The sequence below is a fragment of the Ranitomeya imitator genome, chromosome 1, assembly GCF_032444005.1.
Source record: "Ranitomeya imitator isolate aRanImi1 chromosome 1, aRanImi1.pri, whole genome shotgun sequence".
Taxonomy (NCBI): Eukaryota; Metazoa; Chordata; class Amphibia; order Anura; family Dendrobatidae; genus Ranitomeya; species Ranitomeya imitator.
Genome location: NC_091282.1, coordinates 803,660,168 through 803,677,150, shown reverse-complemented (window position 1 = coordinate 803,677,150; position 16,983 = coordinate 803,660,168). Strand labels below are relative to the sequence as shown.

Genomic DNA, 16,983 nt, shown 5'->3' with positions numbered 1-16,983 from the left:
ACCGCTGCGTATTTCCCGCAAGTCACACTGCTGGTCCATGTGTAATCCGTATTTTTCTCGCCCCCATTGACTTTCATTGGCGGATTTTTTGCGCAATACGCTGACAAATGCAGCATGCTGCAATTTTCTACGGCCGTACAAGACCGTATAATACGGATACTTAAAATACGGCAGATAGGAGCTGGGCCATAGAGAATCATTGCACCGTGTGCAATCCGTATTTTCTGCCCCTCTCATACGTCCGTAAAACTCGCTAGTGTGAGGCCGGCCTAAGGGTTAAGTACCTTTTAATTCCACTCTCATCCCTGTAAATGACGACATGATGTAATTTCATGGTGAATTCTCATTCCTTTATTTATATATCTATAGTCATCAGCGCATTGTCTTTACTGAGTTATTATAAGACACAGTGCATACGGCAGAATTGCTCAAATCTACAACTATCCCAAAACAGTTATAAAAGAAAATAATATATTCAGAAATATATATTATCAAGCCATAAATCACCCGCGGTTAGTAATACACAGCAATATTAAAATGTGTGAACCTCCAACACCACTCAATAAATAGATGATAAATGTGAACCTGCCAGTGAACCACAGTAGATCTATGGAGAACTGAATATATTTCTATAAAATTATGGAGAAGGACTAATACCATGCATTGCAACTAAACCAAAATAGATTTATACATAAAAAAAGAAGAAAGAAATAGTGCCACTCTTGTCCATGTGGCTGTGCATGGTATTGCAGCCATATAATGTAGATGATGCAAAACAAACCATAACCTTACAATCCAAACTATGCATCAAACCACTTTACTAAACTTAGAAAAAAAAAATCCTATGTTGACAGGGGTAGCTGTCACAGACTTGTGACAAGATGACGAGACCTCCATCACCACTTCCTTATCGGTCCAAGCAAACCCACTTTTAGGATTTAGTGACCCATGCCTCTTTCCACAGCACTTGGGTTACACTAAAATCAGACACTAATCTCTCTGCAGCCATATAACCACCCCAAAAGCAAAAGGGTGAAAAACGGACTTTTCCATTGAAGTCAAAGAAGACCTGTAGTCTTTCCAATAGGTTGTGTAACTGCACTACTGTCCTAGCTAGAAATTGAATGTTGTCCTAGATGTCTGACCTTAATAGCTGTATGTTAAAGGAGTTATCTGGGGTTTTAAAAAAGTTGCCAAAGAGCAAAAAAAATAACCTTTGTCACTAGTGATGAGCGAGTGTGCTGGGATAAGGTGTTGTTATGCTCTGGTGCTAATGGAGCAGCTCGGCGTGCTTGAATACTGTGCTCGAGTGGCTGGGCTGTTCGACAGCCATAACAAATGCAAGGACTCCCTGTTTGTTAGGCAGCCCCTGCATGTGTTGTCTCTGTCGCACAGCTGCGGGACTCACGTATATTATTCGAGAACGCCGAGATGCTCCATTAGCACCTGAGCATGACAACACCTTATCGGAGCACGCGCGCTCATCACTAGCTCTCACCCATTAGGGGTATGTGAGGAAACTAGAGGAGTTCTCCTAAAAACAAGTTTAAAACTACTAAAAAACGTGGGCGTTTCGACTCATGTTTCTGTTTCCAAAAAAATTTGCAAATAGACTGTGTGTGCACATGTCCCAAAGGGGGGGAATCTCTTCTCTTCCCGCTTTCAGGGGAGGCGTGTGCTAATGCTTGACTGACAGTTCACACCAGCAGACACTGTGCGCCGCCGCTCCCAACTGGACAATCTCTGAGGCTACATTCTTGAAAACAGAGGATTTACTTTCTTATCCCAGTTCCTTTAAGGATGTTTTAAAACCAGTTTCATGGTGTCCGTTTATGAAGGAGCAACGATGGCTATTGCAGATCCAATTTTGCAGCGAGTACTAATTAAACTAGATCAGACCCAATTAGGTTCCAGCATATATATTTTTTTTTTTTACAGCAGTACAGAAATCCCTTTAATTGCCTTCCATCCGTTATTAAATAATCATGAGAATGGAATCTATAAAGGGATCGTTATAAGGATTGTCAAATGTCGTAATAAAATACAAGGAGGGCCCAGGATCCATCGCCAAGTAGAAAACATTACAGGGACAGCCCAATAGTGTTAATAGGAACAATGTATTGCTTTATCTCCCCTCGGGTGGCGCTGTAGAGATACTCTACACTTGCGTCTGGGTTTTGTACTAGATGCCTGGCGGTCCCAGCAACAGGACAATCTGATCTGTCTGAAAAGACCCCCTCAAACAAAAAAGGAATCGTCTAAATCAAAGTTTTCCTGTAGAGAGAAAATTTGATAGCATCGTTTTTCAAATAATACAAATTTAAAGTGAAAGTGGATATACCGTACTGAAGATTGTGATTTGTTTTCAGGGTTTAAAGTTGATAAGCAGCAGTGATACATTTGACCGAAATGAAAGGAGAATGCCTAAATTTTGGTGAAATATCTAAATTAAAGATTTTTTATTTTATTTTTTTTAATAGTTTATGGACCCCCACCAATACTAAACAACTAAAAATTTGGGGGAATTCTCCTTTAAGCAATCAGAATATTCACTGTTAATATAAAAAAGGTCACCCTGAAAAAGTATACAAAAAATATCACACAAAAAAAAGTAGCTTCAGAAGAATCTTTGGATTCAAAATATATATTCCTTGTATCTGTAGAAAAGGAAAAGCCATCGCTCCGACTCATCAAATAAAACTGTGTGAAATGTCGGAAATCTTTGGACACTTTTGGAAGTTTTACGACAATCCTGGTCAGCTCCGACAACTTTTTAAGAAAGCGGAAAGAGCTTATGAGGGAGGTGCAACAAATGTCCAATAATTTACTCCACAAAAGTGGCATGAATTACAGCAGATGTATAGTCAGGGAGGACGCACGGCGGAGCAAAAATGCAGCAAATAGAGGTAGAAACCTAGGAACGAATTTGGCGCATCTTACTATAGCACACTTTATCCAGGTCGGCGTGCTAAAGGCCAGACTTGATGAATCGGGGAAAATGGTATACAGTACGAATACAGAGGAGCGTCCATAGCCTCCAAATTTTGGCACACAGGAGAACGGTAACGCGGATCTGATGCAGTCTGATTCATAGCCTTCATTGATTTAGGATTTATGGGTGAGAGGTTTTCTTCAATACAGGGAAATCTAAGAAAGATAAAGAAAAAAAAAAAAAAAAAAAAAGTGTTAAGGGACATGGACTCAGGGACATTTTAACTTTTCACCTAAAAGCATGTACCGTATCTTGGATTTAAATAAAGCATCTTTGTAAGGGTGTTTCATTAAAAATGTTGGCCGGTGTCTTCATCATTCAAGTATCATGGAACATAGCATGCAAAATAAAATACCAGTGAGCATGCCTGATAGACCTTAAAGGGGTTGTCTGGCCTTGCATGCTGTGAGGATTCTCCGGCAGTCGCAAGTATGTGGCCGCAAGTATGCGATTTACATACTTCCAGCAACATTCAGACTTAATCCGGCCTCACTTAATTCACTTGCACTGAGTGAGGCTGCATCTATCTTGTCAGCACGTGGTGCAAATCACATACTTGATGTCATGTGCCTGCCGCCAAAGAGACCTCATATAATGCAGTGCAAACGGTACGAGGAGTCCCAAGTCTGCAGTCCCATACAATAACTACAGACTTGTAGCCTAAGGTCAGATAACCACTTTAGCCCTTAGCATTCTTCTTGTAGACCATTTTCCAAGCCGATTCATGACCAGATAAATGTACAGCTTTGATGTGGTCATAAATCATACAGGATCGGTCAGCTCTCCTGTGTGGTGTAGTATATAGAGGAGGTGTCCCATGCGGTGTAGTAAATACAATTGTGATCAAAAGTTTACATACCCCTGCAGAATTTTTGCTTTCTTGGCCTTTTTTCAGAGCATATGAATGGTAACACCCAAACTTTCTCCACTCATGGTTAGTGGTTGGGTGAAGCCATTTATTGTCAATCTACTGTGTTTTCTTTTTCAATCATAATGAAAACCCAAAACATCCAAATGGCCCTGATCAAAAGTTCACATACCCCTGGTGATTTTGGCCTGATAACATGCACAGAAGTTGACACAAATGGGTTTGAATGGCTTCTAAAGGAAGTAACATCCTCACATGTGGCCTGTTTGCTTGTAATCAGAGTGTGTGCATAAAAGCTGAGTGAGTTTCTGGGATCCAGACAGACTTATGAATCTTTCTGAATTGTCAGTCATGGGGAAAGCAAAATAATTGTCAATGGATCTACGGGAAAAGGTAGTTGAACTGTATAAAACAAGGGATACAAAAAAAGATATCAAAGGAATTGATAATGCCAGTCAGCAACGTTCAAACTGATTAACAAGTGGAAAATCAGGGGCTCTGTAAAATCAAAACCACGGTCAGGTAGACCAACATAAATGTTGTCCACAACTGCCAGAAAAATTGTTCTGGATGCAAAGAAAAACCCACAAACATCAGCTGAAATACTGGACTCTCTGAAAACTAGCAGTGTGGCCGTTTCAAGATTCACAATAAGGAGGCACTTGAAGAAAACTGGGCAGCATGGTCAAGTCATCAGAAGAAAGCCATTACTGAGCAATGCCACAAAGTATCTCACCTACAATATGCAAAACAGCGCTGAGACAAATCTCAAAACTTCTGGAACAAGGCAATTTGGAGGGACGAGACCAAAATTGAACTTTTTAGCCACAACCGTAAGAGGTCATCAAGGCCTATGATGAAAGGAACACCATTCCTACTGTAAAGCATGGAGCTGGATCGTTGATGTTTTGGGGGACGTGTGAGCTACAAAGGCACAGGAAACTTGGTCAAAGTTGAAGGAAAGATGAATGCAGCACGTTATCAACAAATACTGGGGGTAGATTTGCAATCGTCAGCCCGGAAGCTGCGCATGGGACGTACTTGGACGTTCCAACTGACAACAATCCAAAGTACAAGGCCAAGTCGACCTGTCATTGGCTACAGCAGAACAAAGTGAAGGTTCTGGAGTGGCCATCTCAGTCTCCTGACCTCAATATCATTGAGCCACTCTGGGGTGATCTCAAGCGCACAGTTAGTGCTAGACAGCCCAGGAATTTACAGGAACTGGAGGCTTTTTGCCAAGAAGAGTGGGCAGCTTTATCAGCTGAGAAAATAAAGAACCTCATCCACAACTACCACAAAAGACTTCAAGCTGTCATTGATATTAGAGGGGGCAATACACAGTATTAAGAAATGGGGTATGTGAACTTTTGATCAGGGTCATATGGATGTATGGGCTGTCACTATGATTTAAAAAGAGAAAATATAGTAGTTTCACAATAAATGGCTTCACCTAACCATGAGTGGAGAAAATGTTTTGGTGTTAATCATATTCTCTGAAAAAAGGCCAAGAAAGCAAACATTCTGCGGGGGTATGTAAACTTGAGGAGGTGTCCTGTGTGGTGCAGTATATAGAGGAGGTGTCAGCTCTTCAAGTCAATTTTAGGAGATATTTGCATTTCCCATGGATAAACATTTTGGCGACTTACAATTCTTACAAGCCTCAACATGTACATTTCGATCTACACTTATTCCTGCAGAACAAAGCACAAGGTCCTAAGGACGACATACTCACTAGATGGATTTCTGGGTCTGGAGGCAGCCACTGGGACAGACAGCTTCATTGATATGAGCCTGGATTAGGGTATGATCCAGGGGCTCCAGAAAATGGAGCAGATGGCCCCCACTGACCAGGAGGCACAGTACCCCATGGTACAGATGATGCAGCACCAGGAGTAGGAAATTGGACGGAGGCTGGGTATGGCAAATTTTGGTTTGTTGGATATTGACCACCCTGTGATCCCCATTGATTAGAACCCCAAGACCCACCCTGACCAGGACCTGACTGACCATAGGGAGACGAATAAGGCCCTCCTGCGGAGGGACCTTGTCCTGGAGCACTTGGATAAGGCTGACTTGGTGCTCCAGATGGATTGGAATAGGGTCCAGCAGGCCCTGAAGGATACTGAGCTGCGGGGTATTGCCCAGGTGCATTAGGATATTGCCCAGAGGGAGCCCCTGGTTGTGGCCCAGTGGGCACTCCTGCATAAGGGCCAGTAGGTTGTGAAGAGAATGGTGCATTTGGTGCAGTTGGTTGCTGTCCAGCAGGAGCTCCTGGATATGGCCCAGTAGGTCCTGAAGAATATGGGGCATTTGGTGCAGAAGGCTGTTGTCCAGGTGCAACACCTGAGTAAGGCCCAGCAGGGCCTGAAGGTGCACTTGGTGCTCCTGGCTGAGGTCCAGATGGGTATGGCTGCGATGGTGCTCCAGCTGGATATGGTTGTGATGGTGCTCCTGGCTGAGGTCCAGATGGATATGGTTGCGAAGGTGCTCCTGGCTGTGGACCAGATTGATATGGATGCGTTGGGGCTCCTGGCTGAGGTCCAGATTGATATGGTTGTGAGGGTGCTCCAGGCTGTGGACCAGATGGATATGGGTGCGTTGGGGCTCCTGGCTGAGGTCCAGATGGATAAGGTTGTGAAGGTGCTCCAGGCTGTGGACCAGATGGGTATGGGTGCGTTGGTGCAGATGGCTGAGATCCACCACTAGAATATGGTCCACCCCCTTGACCTTGTCCATAAGGTGTGAAACCAGGGGCAGAAGGAGCACTTGGATTTGCACCCCAAGGGTTTGATCCAGACCAGCCACCAGGTTGGTGACTATTCTTTGGGTTGCTTATTTTCTGAGATTTTGCAGCATTATCCGATAAAGCATCTGACAACTATACAGAGAAATAAGACATAAGAGTTACATAAAGCGAACACCAAGTACAATATCACTGACAATCAATCACTTCTGTGCTTCTCAATGTTTGTTTGTTTTTGTTTTTTTTAAGGCCAAGTACCCAACACCAGCCCGCCATTTCTTCAGGGCATTCCTGACTCCCAGACCAGTAACTAATGTTAAAGGAGCTGTATTTGAAATAAAATACGCATTTATTTTGGAATATTGGGTCAAAGTCTATAAAATGACAAAAAAGTCAAGAAAGATGGCAGCTTCTTTACTAAGGTTAAAGACAATTTTGTATCTGCTATTTCACTTACCGAAAAGTCATCTGTTCCAGACATTGTGCTGAAAGACACAAGGAAAAGAGACAAAATATCATTGACAAGTTTTACTGTGACATTTTACTTTGTATAATTAATAACACTATCGTTCAAAAGTTTAGGGTCACTTAGAAATGTCCTTATTGTTGAAAGGAAAGCACAGTTTTTTTCCAATGAAGCTAACATTAAATGATTCAGAAATACACTCTATACATTGTTAATGTGGCAAATGATTATTCTAGGTGCAAACGTCTGGTTGGTAATGCAATATCTTCATAGGTGTATAGAGGCCCATTTCCAACAACCATCACTCCAGTGTTCTTATGGTACTTTGTGTTTGCCAACTGTGTAAGAAGGCTAATGGATGGTTAGAATACCCTTGAAAACCCTTGTGCAAGTATGGTAGCACAGCTGAGAACAGTTTGGCTGATTAGAGAACCTATAAATCTGACCTTTTGAGCTTATTGAGAATCTGGAGCATTACATTTGTTGGTTCCATTAAACTCTCAAAATGGCCAGAAAAAAAGAGCTTTCATGTGAAACTCAGTCTATTCTTGTTCTTAGAAATTAAGGCTATTCCATGCAAGAAATTGCCAAGAAACTGAAGATTTACTACAATGGTGTGTACTACTCCCTACAGGGGAGAGCACAAACAGGCTCTAACCAAAGTAGAAAGAAGTGGGAGGCCCCGCTGCACAACTGAGCAACGAGACAAGCGCTCAGTTGTGTAGTCTGTAGTTTGAGAAATCGACGCCTCACAGGTCCTCAACTGGCAGCTTCATTAAATAGTACACGCAAAACGCCAGTGTCAACGTGTACAGTGAAGAGACGACTCTGGGATGCTGGCCTTCAGGGCGGGGTGGCAAAGAAAAAGCCATATCGGAGACTGCCTAATAAAAGGAAAAGATTAATATGGGCAAAAGAACATTGAGGAAAAAAGTGATATGGACAGACGAATCCAAGTTTGAGGTGTTTGGATCACAGAAGAACATTTGTGAGCTGCAGAACAACTGAAAAGATGGTGGAAGAGGGTCTGACGCCATCTGTCAAGCATGGTGGAGGTAATGTGATGGTCTGGGGTTGCTTGGTGCTGGTAAAGTGGGAGATTTGTACAAGGTAAAAGGGATAATGAATAAGGAAGGCTACCACTCCATTTTGCAACGCCATGCCATACCCTGTGGACAGCGCTTGATTGGAGCCAATTTCACCCTACAACAGGACAATGACCCAAAGCACACCTCCAAATTATGCAAGAACTATTTAGGGAAGAAGCAGGCAGTTTGTATTCTATCTGTAACAGAGTGGCCAGCGCAGTCACCAGATCTCAACCCCATTGAGCTGTTGTGGGAGCAGCTTAACCATATGGTACGCAAAAAGGGTCCATCAAGCCAAACCAACTTGTGGGAGGGGCTTCTGGAAGCATGGGGTGAAATTTCTCCAGACTACCTCAGCAAATTAACTGCTAGAATGCCGAAGGTCCGCAATGCTGTAATTGCTGCAAAGGGAGCATTCTATCACAAGAGAAAAGCTTGAAGGAGAAAATTATTTAAAAATTATATATATATATTTTTTTTTTTTTTTTTTTTTTCTCTTCCCCCCTTCTTTTCAAACCTTGTCATTGTCTGGACTAGATTTTCAATTCATTTGGCAACTAGTTTGATAAATAAAGTATGAGCTTTCATGGAAAACACAAAATTGTCTGGTGACCCTAAACTTTTGAACAGTAAATGATTTTTTTTTTTTTGGCGTTGCGCCTACTGTTTGTGTTGGAGGACACTCGTTTGGCACGGTATTAATGTAGTAAGGCACGGTTTTTCACACATAAATCAGTCCATACGGTTTATTTTATACAGCATAAACCGTATCGTAAGCACATCACAGGCTTACACATATGTTCATATGTGATGAAATAATGGACTATCACGATCACCAGTCTGTTCATGCAGAAGATAAACTTCTCTGCCATATATTACAATCCCCCTTGTCGGGGGGTTACCTTCCAGGAGCTCCGCTCCTCACGCTGACTCCTTGTCAGTCCTGGCTTTGCTAACACAGAAGCTGTCCCAGGCTCTGTAGGTACACGGTCTCTCCAGGTGCTTCCAGGAAGTCTCCACTCACAGGAGCTTCCAACACAGACCGTCCAGGTCCACAGTCTCTCCAGGTGCTTCCAGGAAGCCTCAACTCACAGGAGCTTCCAACACAGACCATTCAGGTCCAAACACTCAACCATGTGACCCACACCCTGGTCACATTATGAAGCTGTAACCACCCCCACATGTGGGAGGTGTGTGTGGCTAGTTCAACCCACCCAGCCCTTAGAATTAGCCCTGCCAGCCTCCCTCTAAAACAACATAATTACTTGTGGGACTATAGGTCCCAGAACAACCTTACTTCAGGCTGGCAAGTGCAGAGTGTCTTCCTCAGTGACACACATACCGGCCATTCATAATAATACCGGACTTTGACTCATCACCACAGCTAAGCCTGCGATTGCTATGCATCCTATGGCAGCAATACACCGCTATGCGTATTCTGAAGAGACCATGCACGCCCCCTACCTGTAACAGGGGTTACATATACACATATTATATATATATATATATATATATATATATATATATATATATATATATATATATATATATATATATATATATATATATATATATATATATATATCTCCATCATCTGTATTAGCTTCTAACCCTAGAATTTCCTTCTTTCACCAGTGGTTTGCAAACGTTTGAGTAATTGTTGACAAGTTTGGGTGTAGTTCTGTACAAATGTCAAATATTCAGGTCTGTACGAACAATCTAATCATAAATGCAGTGACGTCAGTAACAGAAGACACTGGAAGAAACTTGATTACGTCACCAAGAAAAACAAAAATGACTGCTAGAATGCTAAGTTTCAAGATGTCACTGCTTCCTTAGCTTTAGGTTCCCCTATGGACACCCTATACAACAATATCTGCTGGCTGGTTAAACACACCATAGATAAGATTTTAGGATGACCCAACAACAGGGGGCACTGCGGTCTTTTCAGCACTGGTAGGAGCAAAACCTGCAGGGCCATGGTTGGCGTTTCTACAGAGGATGAATTGACATGGTAGTGTTTAAACTAGTAATCTTCCTGCATCCAATGACATGATTAGGAGGCATTATGTGGCTAGAATAAAAAGGAAACCACCACCAAGACAAGACTGCATTTAAAGAGAAGGTTCAGATGTTCAGATGTAAAAGCGGTCCAAAATGTGAAAAACATGGCTGCTTTCTTCCCAGTACAGAGCCACCCACGTCTAGGTTGTGTGTTTTATTGCTGGTCTCATTCATTCCAATGCAGCTGAACTGCAGTTCCACACCCAACCCATGGACAGGGGTGGTGCTGTTTTTGGAAGATATCAGTCTTGTTTTTTCCAGCCTTTAATAGAGAACTGATTTCATTAAGCAGCGCCATGCATGGTTTCTGTGGGTGCCACATTTTAGCTTCAGTCCATAGATAGGGGATCAGAAGGGGATTCAAAAGTGGCTGCCAAAAAGCAAAACCATGAACTAGAAGAGATTTGGAAAAATGAGGCTAGCAATCTATTATATGCGGATGCACCTCAGACAGCCTGGCCACACAGTGCCCGAGCCGAAAATGGGGGCTCAGTACTGCACAAAGAAAGAAGGGGCATCTGTTATCACGGTTAAAATAGACACGACATCATGGCTCCTTCCAGCCTGTTTGCTGCCATTGCTAAGTGGATCGTTTTAAGAGCTTGTACAGATGACACTAAAACTTGGTACTATCTGCCATTTTGCAAGATAGTACTCGTACATGTTATTCTCTGATTTGTCTGAGTTGTTCCTCAAACCCCCCCCCCCCCAAAAAAAAAAAAAAAAGACAGCATTGAATTGAATCCAATTATCGGACAGCACTCGGTCATTCAGATCTATGGGTCCATGGAAGAAATTAGACTGCACTCTTAGGGTATGTTCACACGTTCAGGATTTCCATCCTTTTTTTTTCCTGACTGTTTTTTAAAAAACTGCAGCTCTTGGCAGAAAACGCAGGTCCTTTTTTTGGTCCTTTTTTGGTCCGTTTTTGATGCGTTTTTTGATGCGTTTTTTTGATGCAGTTTTCTAGCCAGAGTCTGTGTGTTTTCTAGTAATTTTTTTAGGGTTAAAATGGCTGAAAATACCCTAACCCTACCCCTACCCCTACCCCTAACCCTACCCCTAACCCTACCCCTAACCCTACCCCTAACCCTAACCCTAACCCTAACCCTACCCCTAACCCTAACCCTACCCCTAACCCTACCCCTAACCCTACCCCTACCCCTATTCTAACCTTAGTGAAAAAAAAAAAAAAAATTCTTTATTTTTTTTATTGTCCCTACCTATGGGGGTGACAAAGCGGGGGGGGGTGTCATTTACTATTTTTTTATTTTGATCACTGAGATAGGTTATATCTCAGTGATCAAAATGCACTTTGGAACGAATCTGCCGGCCGGCAGATTCGGCGGGCGCACTGCGCATGCGCCCGCCATTTTGCAAGATGGCGGCGCCCAGGGAGAAGACGGCCGGACGGACACCGGGACGCCGGGTGAGTATAAGGGGGGGAGATTAGGGCACGGGGGGGGCATCAGAGCACTGGGGGGGGGGCATCGGAGCACTGGGGGGGGGCATCGGAGCACGGGGGGGCCAGCCACACTCCGCCCACGCACTTCCGCCCGCTCCCCGCACTTCCTGCTGCAGCGGTTCTGCACATCAAACCGCAGTAAAACCCGCAGATATATTTTTGATCTGCGGGTTTTACTGCGGTTTGGACCTCACAATGGAGGTCTATGGGTGCAGAACCGCTGCGGCTCCGGAAAAAGAATTGACATGCTCCTTCTTTTTTCCGGGAGCTATTCAGCGCGTCTTTTTTTTTTACAATTTCCGGACCATGTGCACAGTGTGTCCTGTTTTCTATAGGGTACAGTGTACTGTACCCTGCATGGAAAACAGCTGCGGAACCGCAGCGGCAAAACCGCCGCGGTTCCGCGGTAAAAAACGCACTGTGTGAACATGGCCTTATGACATCCAAGTGCAGTTTGATTTTCACAGTCTGAGTCTGACAGAAGGAGAAGATGGGGATCCGACACCAGGTTACAAAAAAAAAAAAAAAAAAAAATCGAACTGATCCTCAAATGAGATCAAAATGGTTGTGTGCAGTTTTTCAACGCATCTGCTGCCCATTCTGCAGTCCAGGGAGGAGGGGGCAGAGTTTCGGCCGCGCATGCGCGTTCGAAAATGGCGGACGCGACGCACAAAAAAGTTACATTGAACTTTTTTTGTGACGATGGTCTGCCAAAACACGATGGATCCATCGCACGACAGATGCGACGTGTGGCAATCCGTCGCGATCTGTCGGTAATACAAAGTCTATGGAAAAAAACGCATCCTGCGAGCACATTTGCAGGATCCGTTTTTTTCCCAAAACAACAGATTGCGACAGTTTGCCAAAGACGGAAGTGTGAAAGAGGCCTTACACATCAGGCTGGCCACCACAATCTGACATTTTTGCCATGATATGTGCACTCGTTTAGTATTTGCAGCAGATTTTTTTTGCAGAGTGTTGGCAGGAAAAACCGCTGCGTAAAATCCTATTAATTTTAATGAGTGAAAAGAGCTGCTAGAATTCACATTCTGCGGATTTAAAGGGAACCTGCCACCCCCAAAATCGAGAGTGATGTTAGCCCACCAGCATCAGGGGCTTATTCTGTAAATAAGCCCCCGATGTATCCTAAAAGATGAGAAAAAGAGGTTATACTCACCCAGGGGTGGTACCGCTGCGGTGGGCGTTACGGTCCGGGGCCTCCCACCTTCTTACGATGACGTCCTCTTTTTGTCTTCAGGCTCCGGCGCAGGCGTACTTTGTCTGACCTGTTGAGAGCTGAGCACAGTACTGCAGTGTGCAGGCGCCGGGCTTCTCTGACCTTTCCCAGCACCTGCGCACTGCAGTACTTTGCTCTGCCCTCAACAGGGCAGACAAAGTACGCCTGCGCCGGAGCTGTAGCGTGAAGACCAGAAGACGTCATCGTAAGAAGATAGGAGGCCCTGGACCGGACCGCGACGCCCATCATACCAGGACCGCCCCTGGGTGAGTATAATCTAACCTTTTTTTCTCATCTTTTAGGATACATCGTGGGCTTATCTACAGCATTACAGAATTCTTTAGATAAGCCCCTAATGCTGGTGGGCTTAGCTCACCATCGATTTTGGGGGTCACAGGTTCCTTTATTTTAAAAAAAAAAAAAAAAAAAAAAAAAAAAAACTTTAAAAAGTTCAAATCTGCAAGGAAAGAAATAATCAGTGTGTGCATGAGATTCTAGAAATCTTATACATTGTGCTCAGGGTCGGCATCACCCACTCGTCGTCAGGGACAACAGCACGCTCGCTATGGGGCTCAGTGCCAGTGCAGGGACCGGGCCCCGCAAACTGTTTCCCCGCTGCATCTTCTGATTCTCTCTAATGTCTCAGCGCAGGGGGAGTGATGACGTCACTACAGTGTGGCAAGACCGGATCAGCTTAGAGGAGGATAGGCAAGAATTTGATTATTATTTTTATTTATTTTTATAAACGAATGGACTTTTATGCGGTGCCCGCAATACTGCATGGAGGACGAGGTGGTGCCCGCAATACTGCATGGAGGACGAGGTGGTGCCCGCAATACTGCATGGAGGACGAGGTGGTGCCCGCAATACTGCATGGAGGACGAGGTGGTGCCCGCAATACTGCATGGAGGACGAGGTGGTGCCCGCAATACTGCATGGAGGACGAGGTGGTGCCCGCAATACTGCATGGAGGACTATACTGTCCTGTCTAAAACGAGAAGTCTGCAGTCATTCTGTGTGTCACGGTGTCACTAAGGCTTTTGAACCCCCCAGGACGCACACTATGTGCTGCGATCATTCGCTGGTTTCTGAACTCCTGAAGAATTTACAGTAGATATCACTCATGTAATGTAAGTAGTAAGTGAAATCTTATATTTAATAATATCTATAATTTCTCGTCGTATCTGTGCATCATGAATTGTGGTGTTATAGGGGCCTGAGCAGATTTCACCTATATTTTCCACCACGTTACTGTATAAATTAGATTACATTTGTAGATAAGCGCAGTCCACATTATATTTATTTTAGTACGACCTATTGGAAAAGGCCAAAACGCTTTTTAAATCCAGAAAACTGGAGTAAACCTATGAATTGCGCCCTTTATCTTATAGATCCAGCGCTGTATAAGGCCGGACAAAGTCCAGTGGAAGTTGACATTTCTAAGGCTTTTCCAGTCTTTGACCTAGAGATGCCAGGGAGGGGACCGCTGCGTTATCTCTAGAGAGAAGTCTAGTATTGTTGGAGGAAAACTCTGAATTCTGACTAGAAACACAGCATGACAGGTTCTACCAGACCTGCCTGCTCCGTACCAGCCACCGCGCTGCTTAACCCTTCCAACCCCAGCACCACACAACAAGCGGAGCAATCGAAAGATCCATTAAATGGATGTAATGTTATCGCAGATGGTAGTGCGATGTCACACCCAGTGGGTTTCCAACCCTTGGCACTCCTTTTATTACAAAACTACAACTCCCAGCAACTATTAAGAAGCAGGAGGCCTATTCTTATCACAGACTGTCTTAGACCTACCAGCTGTTTTGTTGGCAGGAGGAGCCCAGCAACAAGACCGCAACATGGACGCTTGCAGCAGTCAATAGTGGGAGTTGTAGTTGAGCAACAGCTGCAGAGTGCAACAACCCATTCGGGGGTCCTAAAGCCCTTGGAAATGTAAAAATTATAAGGGAAACTGTACACTTGGCTTTAAGCAAATGTCAGACTGTGGCAGATATCAGAGAACAAGAGATATTGTAGGATTATTAACATTATCTGCAGTATAAAAGATACCAGACAGCTCGCTTATTGGCAACCGCTTTACGTATACCGTCATCGCTGTCCGATTTCCATATACTTAGGCAACTAGATGGGAGAACCCCAAAATGTGACCACCGCCCAAGCCTGGGGTAGCTATCCAAGGCATGGAGATACACCAATATCATGTATCCACAGGGATAGCCTGCATACCTTGTATCCCACTCCCAGCAGACAGAATACCTCTAGGACAAGCAGGGTCTCCTGGGGTCCGCAGCAGAGTCTGAGGCAGCAGAGAAACTTCACTAGATCCTCCCAGGAAGAGGAAGCTGCTCTCATCACCCAGCCCAGGTTCAAAGGCTGAAAATCTGAGTCACAGCCCACACCCTCTGCTGGATTTCTATGTAGTGGGAGGAGGGGAAAGGCTCGGGCTCATCGTCACAACACTGAACTGTTTGCTACATTTATGCTCCAAAGTTAAAAAAAAAAACACAACAAACAACTTTGACTAAGGCTGCCCTCACACTAGCAGTATTTGGTCAGTATTTTACCTCAGTATTTCTCAGCCAAAACCAGGAGTGGGTGATAAATCCAGAAGTGGTGCATATGTTTCTATTATACTTTCACTCTAATTGTTCCACTCCTGGTTTTGGCTACAAATACTGAGGTAAAATACTGACCAAATACTGCTAGTGTGACGGCAGCCTAATGCCACAAGCAGACAACCACATGTTTGTTCTTTTCTTTTTTTGTGTGGATAGAACACATACCCATTATAGTCTATGGGGCTCTTGGGGTTTTTTGGGGATCATGTTTTTGCAAAAATTCTGTTTTTGCTTCGAGTCAGATATGAAAATCAACCAATTAAGGTTATGGGATTTTTAACATCGTAATGTGTAGGGGAAGTTTTGCAATTATTACTTTTTTTTAGCATATGAAAAAACGCTAATAAAAGACACATGGCAAATAATGAATAAAACGGCTCCATTCTTTGTGCATGACAATAGTCACTGACGTTTGAATGAGGCCTAAGGTTACTTTTGCTAGTCAGTGTCGGCCGTTTAACTCTTTAGTGACCAGATACCTCGTAACAGACATTTAAAAAAAAAAAAAAAAACTATTTTAGACATATCGCTGAAAAAGCTTAATTTTATTTAATTTTTTTTACCAAAACTACTGCAGTTTCACAATAATTTCGGGACAAGGTGCAACATGGCCACAATACCCTGCATGAACAGTTAGGGTATGTGCACACGTAGAAAGATCCTTGGCGGATTTTTCCGCAGCGGATTTAATAAATCCGCAGGGCAAAACTGCGGTTTTTCCTGCGGATTTATCGCGGTTTCTATTGCGGATTCCGCTGCAGTTTCACATCTGCAGTTTTCTATTGGAGCAGGTGTAAAAAACGCTGCGGATTCCGCACAAAGAATTGACATGCTGCGGAAAATAAAACGCTGCGTTTCCGCGCGTTTTTTCTGCAGCATGTGCACTGCGGATTTCGTTTCCCATAGGTTTATATTGTACTGTAAACTCATGGGAAACTGCTGCGGATCCGCAGCTGCGGAAACGCTGCGGATCCGCAGCAAAATCCACAACGTGTGCACATACCCTCAGGGTACGTTCCCACACTCTGGACCTTGCAGCGCTTTGGACGCACCGTATGTTCGCCGTGTCCAATGCGCTGCCGTCTATTGAACGAAGGTAAATCCTCTATGTTCACTGAAACGTGCGGATTCACCGCGTCTAAAACATTCTATTGGCGAAATTCCTGTTGCAGAGATTAGCGTTTCCACAAGAGAGACTGACATGCTGTGGTCTTGAATGACGCAGCACATGTCAGTGTCCGCGGGTGATTCACAGGGAGACTATGCATGCATATTGGACATGGGATTTCTATCCCATCCACTATGCTGTAACAGCTGGCCGCTGCTGGTTTGGCGCTGCATAAATAGCAGCGTCGAACCCGCAGCACCTCCTGATCGTGGGCACGTACCCTTTGAGATCATGCAGACTATGGTGGATCTTGATC

General features: G+C 44.0%; 1 protein-coding gene across 2 annotated transcripts; it reads right to left on the bottom strand.

The window, feature by feature from the left end:
* Positions 1-328: 328 nt before the first annotated feature.
* Positions 329-15,315, bottom strand: LOC138648793 (uncharacterized). Of its 2 annotated transcripts, none has more exons than XM_069738735.1 (4): positions 15,198-15,315; positions 7,064-7,091; positions 5,596-6,741; positions 329-3,147 (listed from the first exon to the last, which is right to left on the bottom strand). In XM_069738735.1, coding segments are annotated over exons 3-4 (1,005 nt in total). In that variant the 5' UTR covers positions 6,600-6,741; positions 7,064-7,091; positions 15,198-15,315; the 3' UTR covers positions 329-3,146. The 2 variants fall into 2 exon arrangements, with proteins under 2 accessions (XP_069594836.1, XP_069594827.1); XM_069738726.1 differs by having other exon boundaries at positions 15,168-15,304.
* Between the last annotated feature and the right edge of the window lie 1,668 nt (positions 15,316-16,983).

Coding starts and splice junctions, on each gene's coding strand:
- LOC138648793 (XM_069738735.1), bottom strand. CDS start 6,599: ATGGACAAGGTCAAGGGGGTGGACCATATTCTAGTGGTGGATCTCAGC.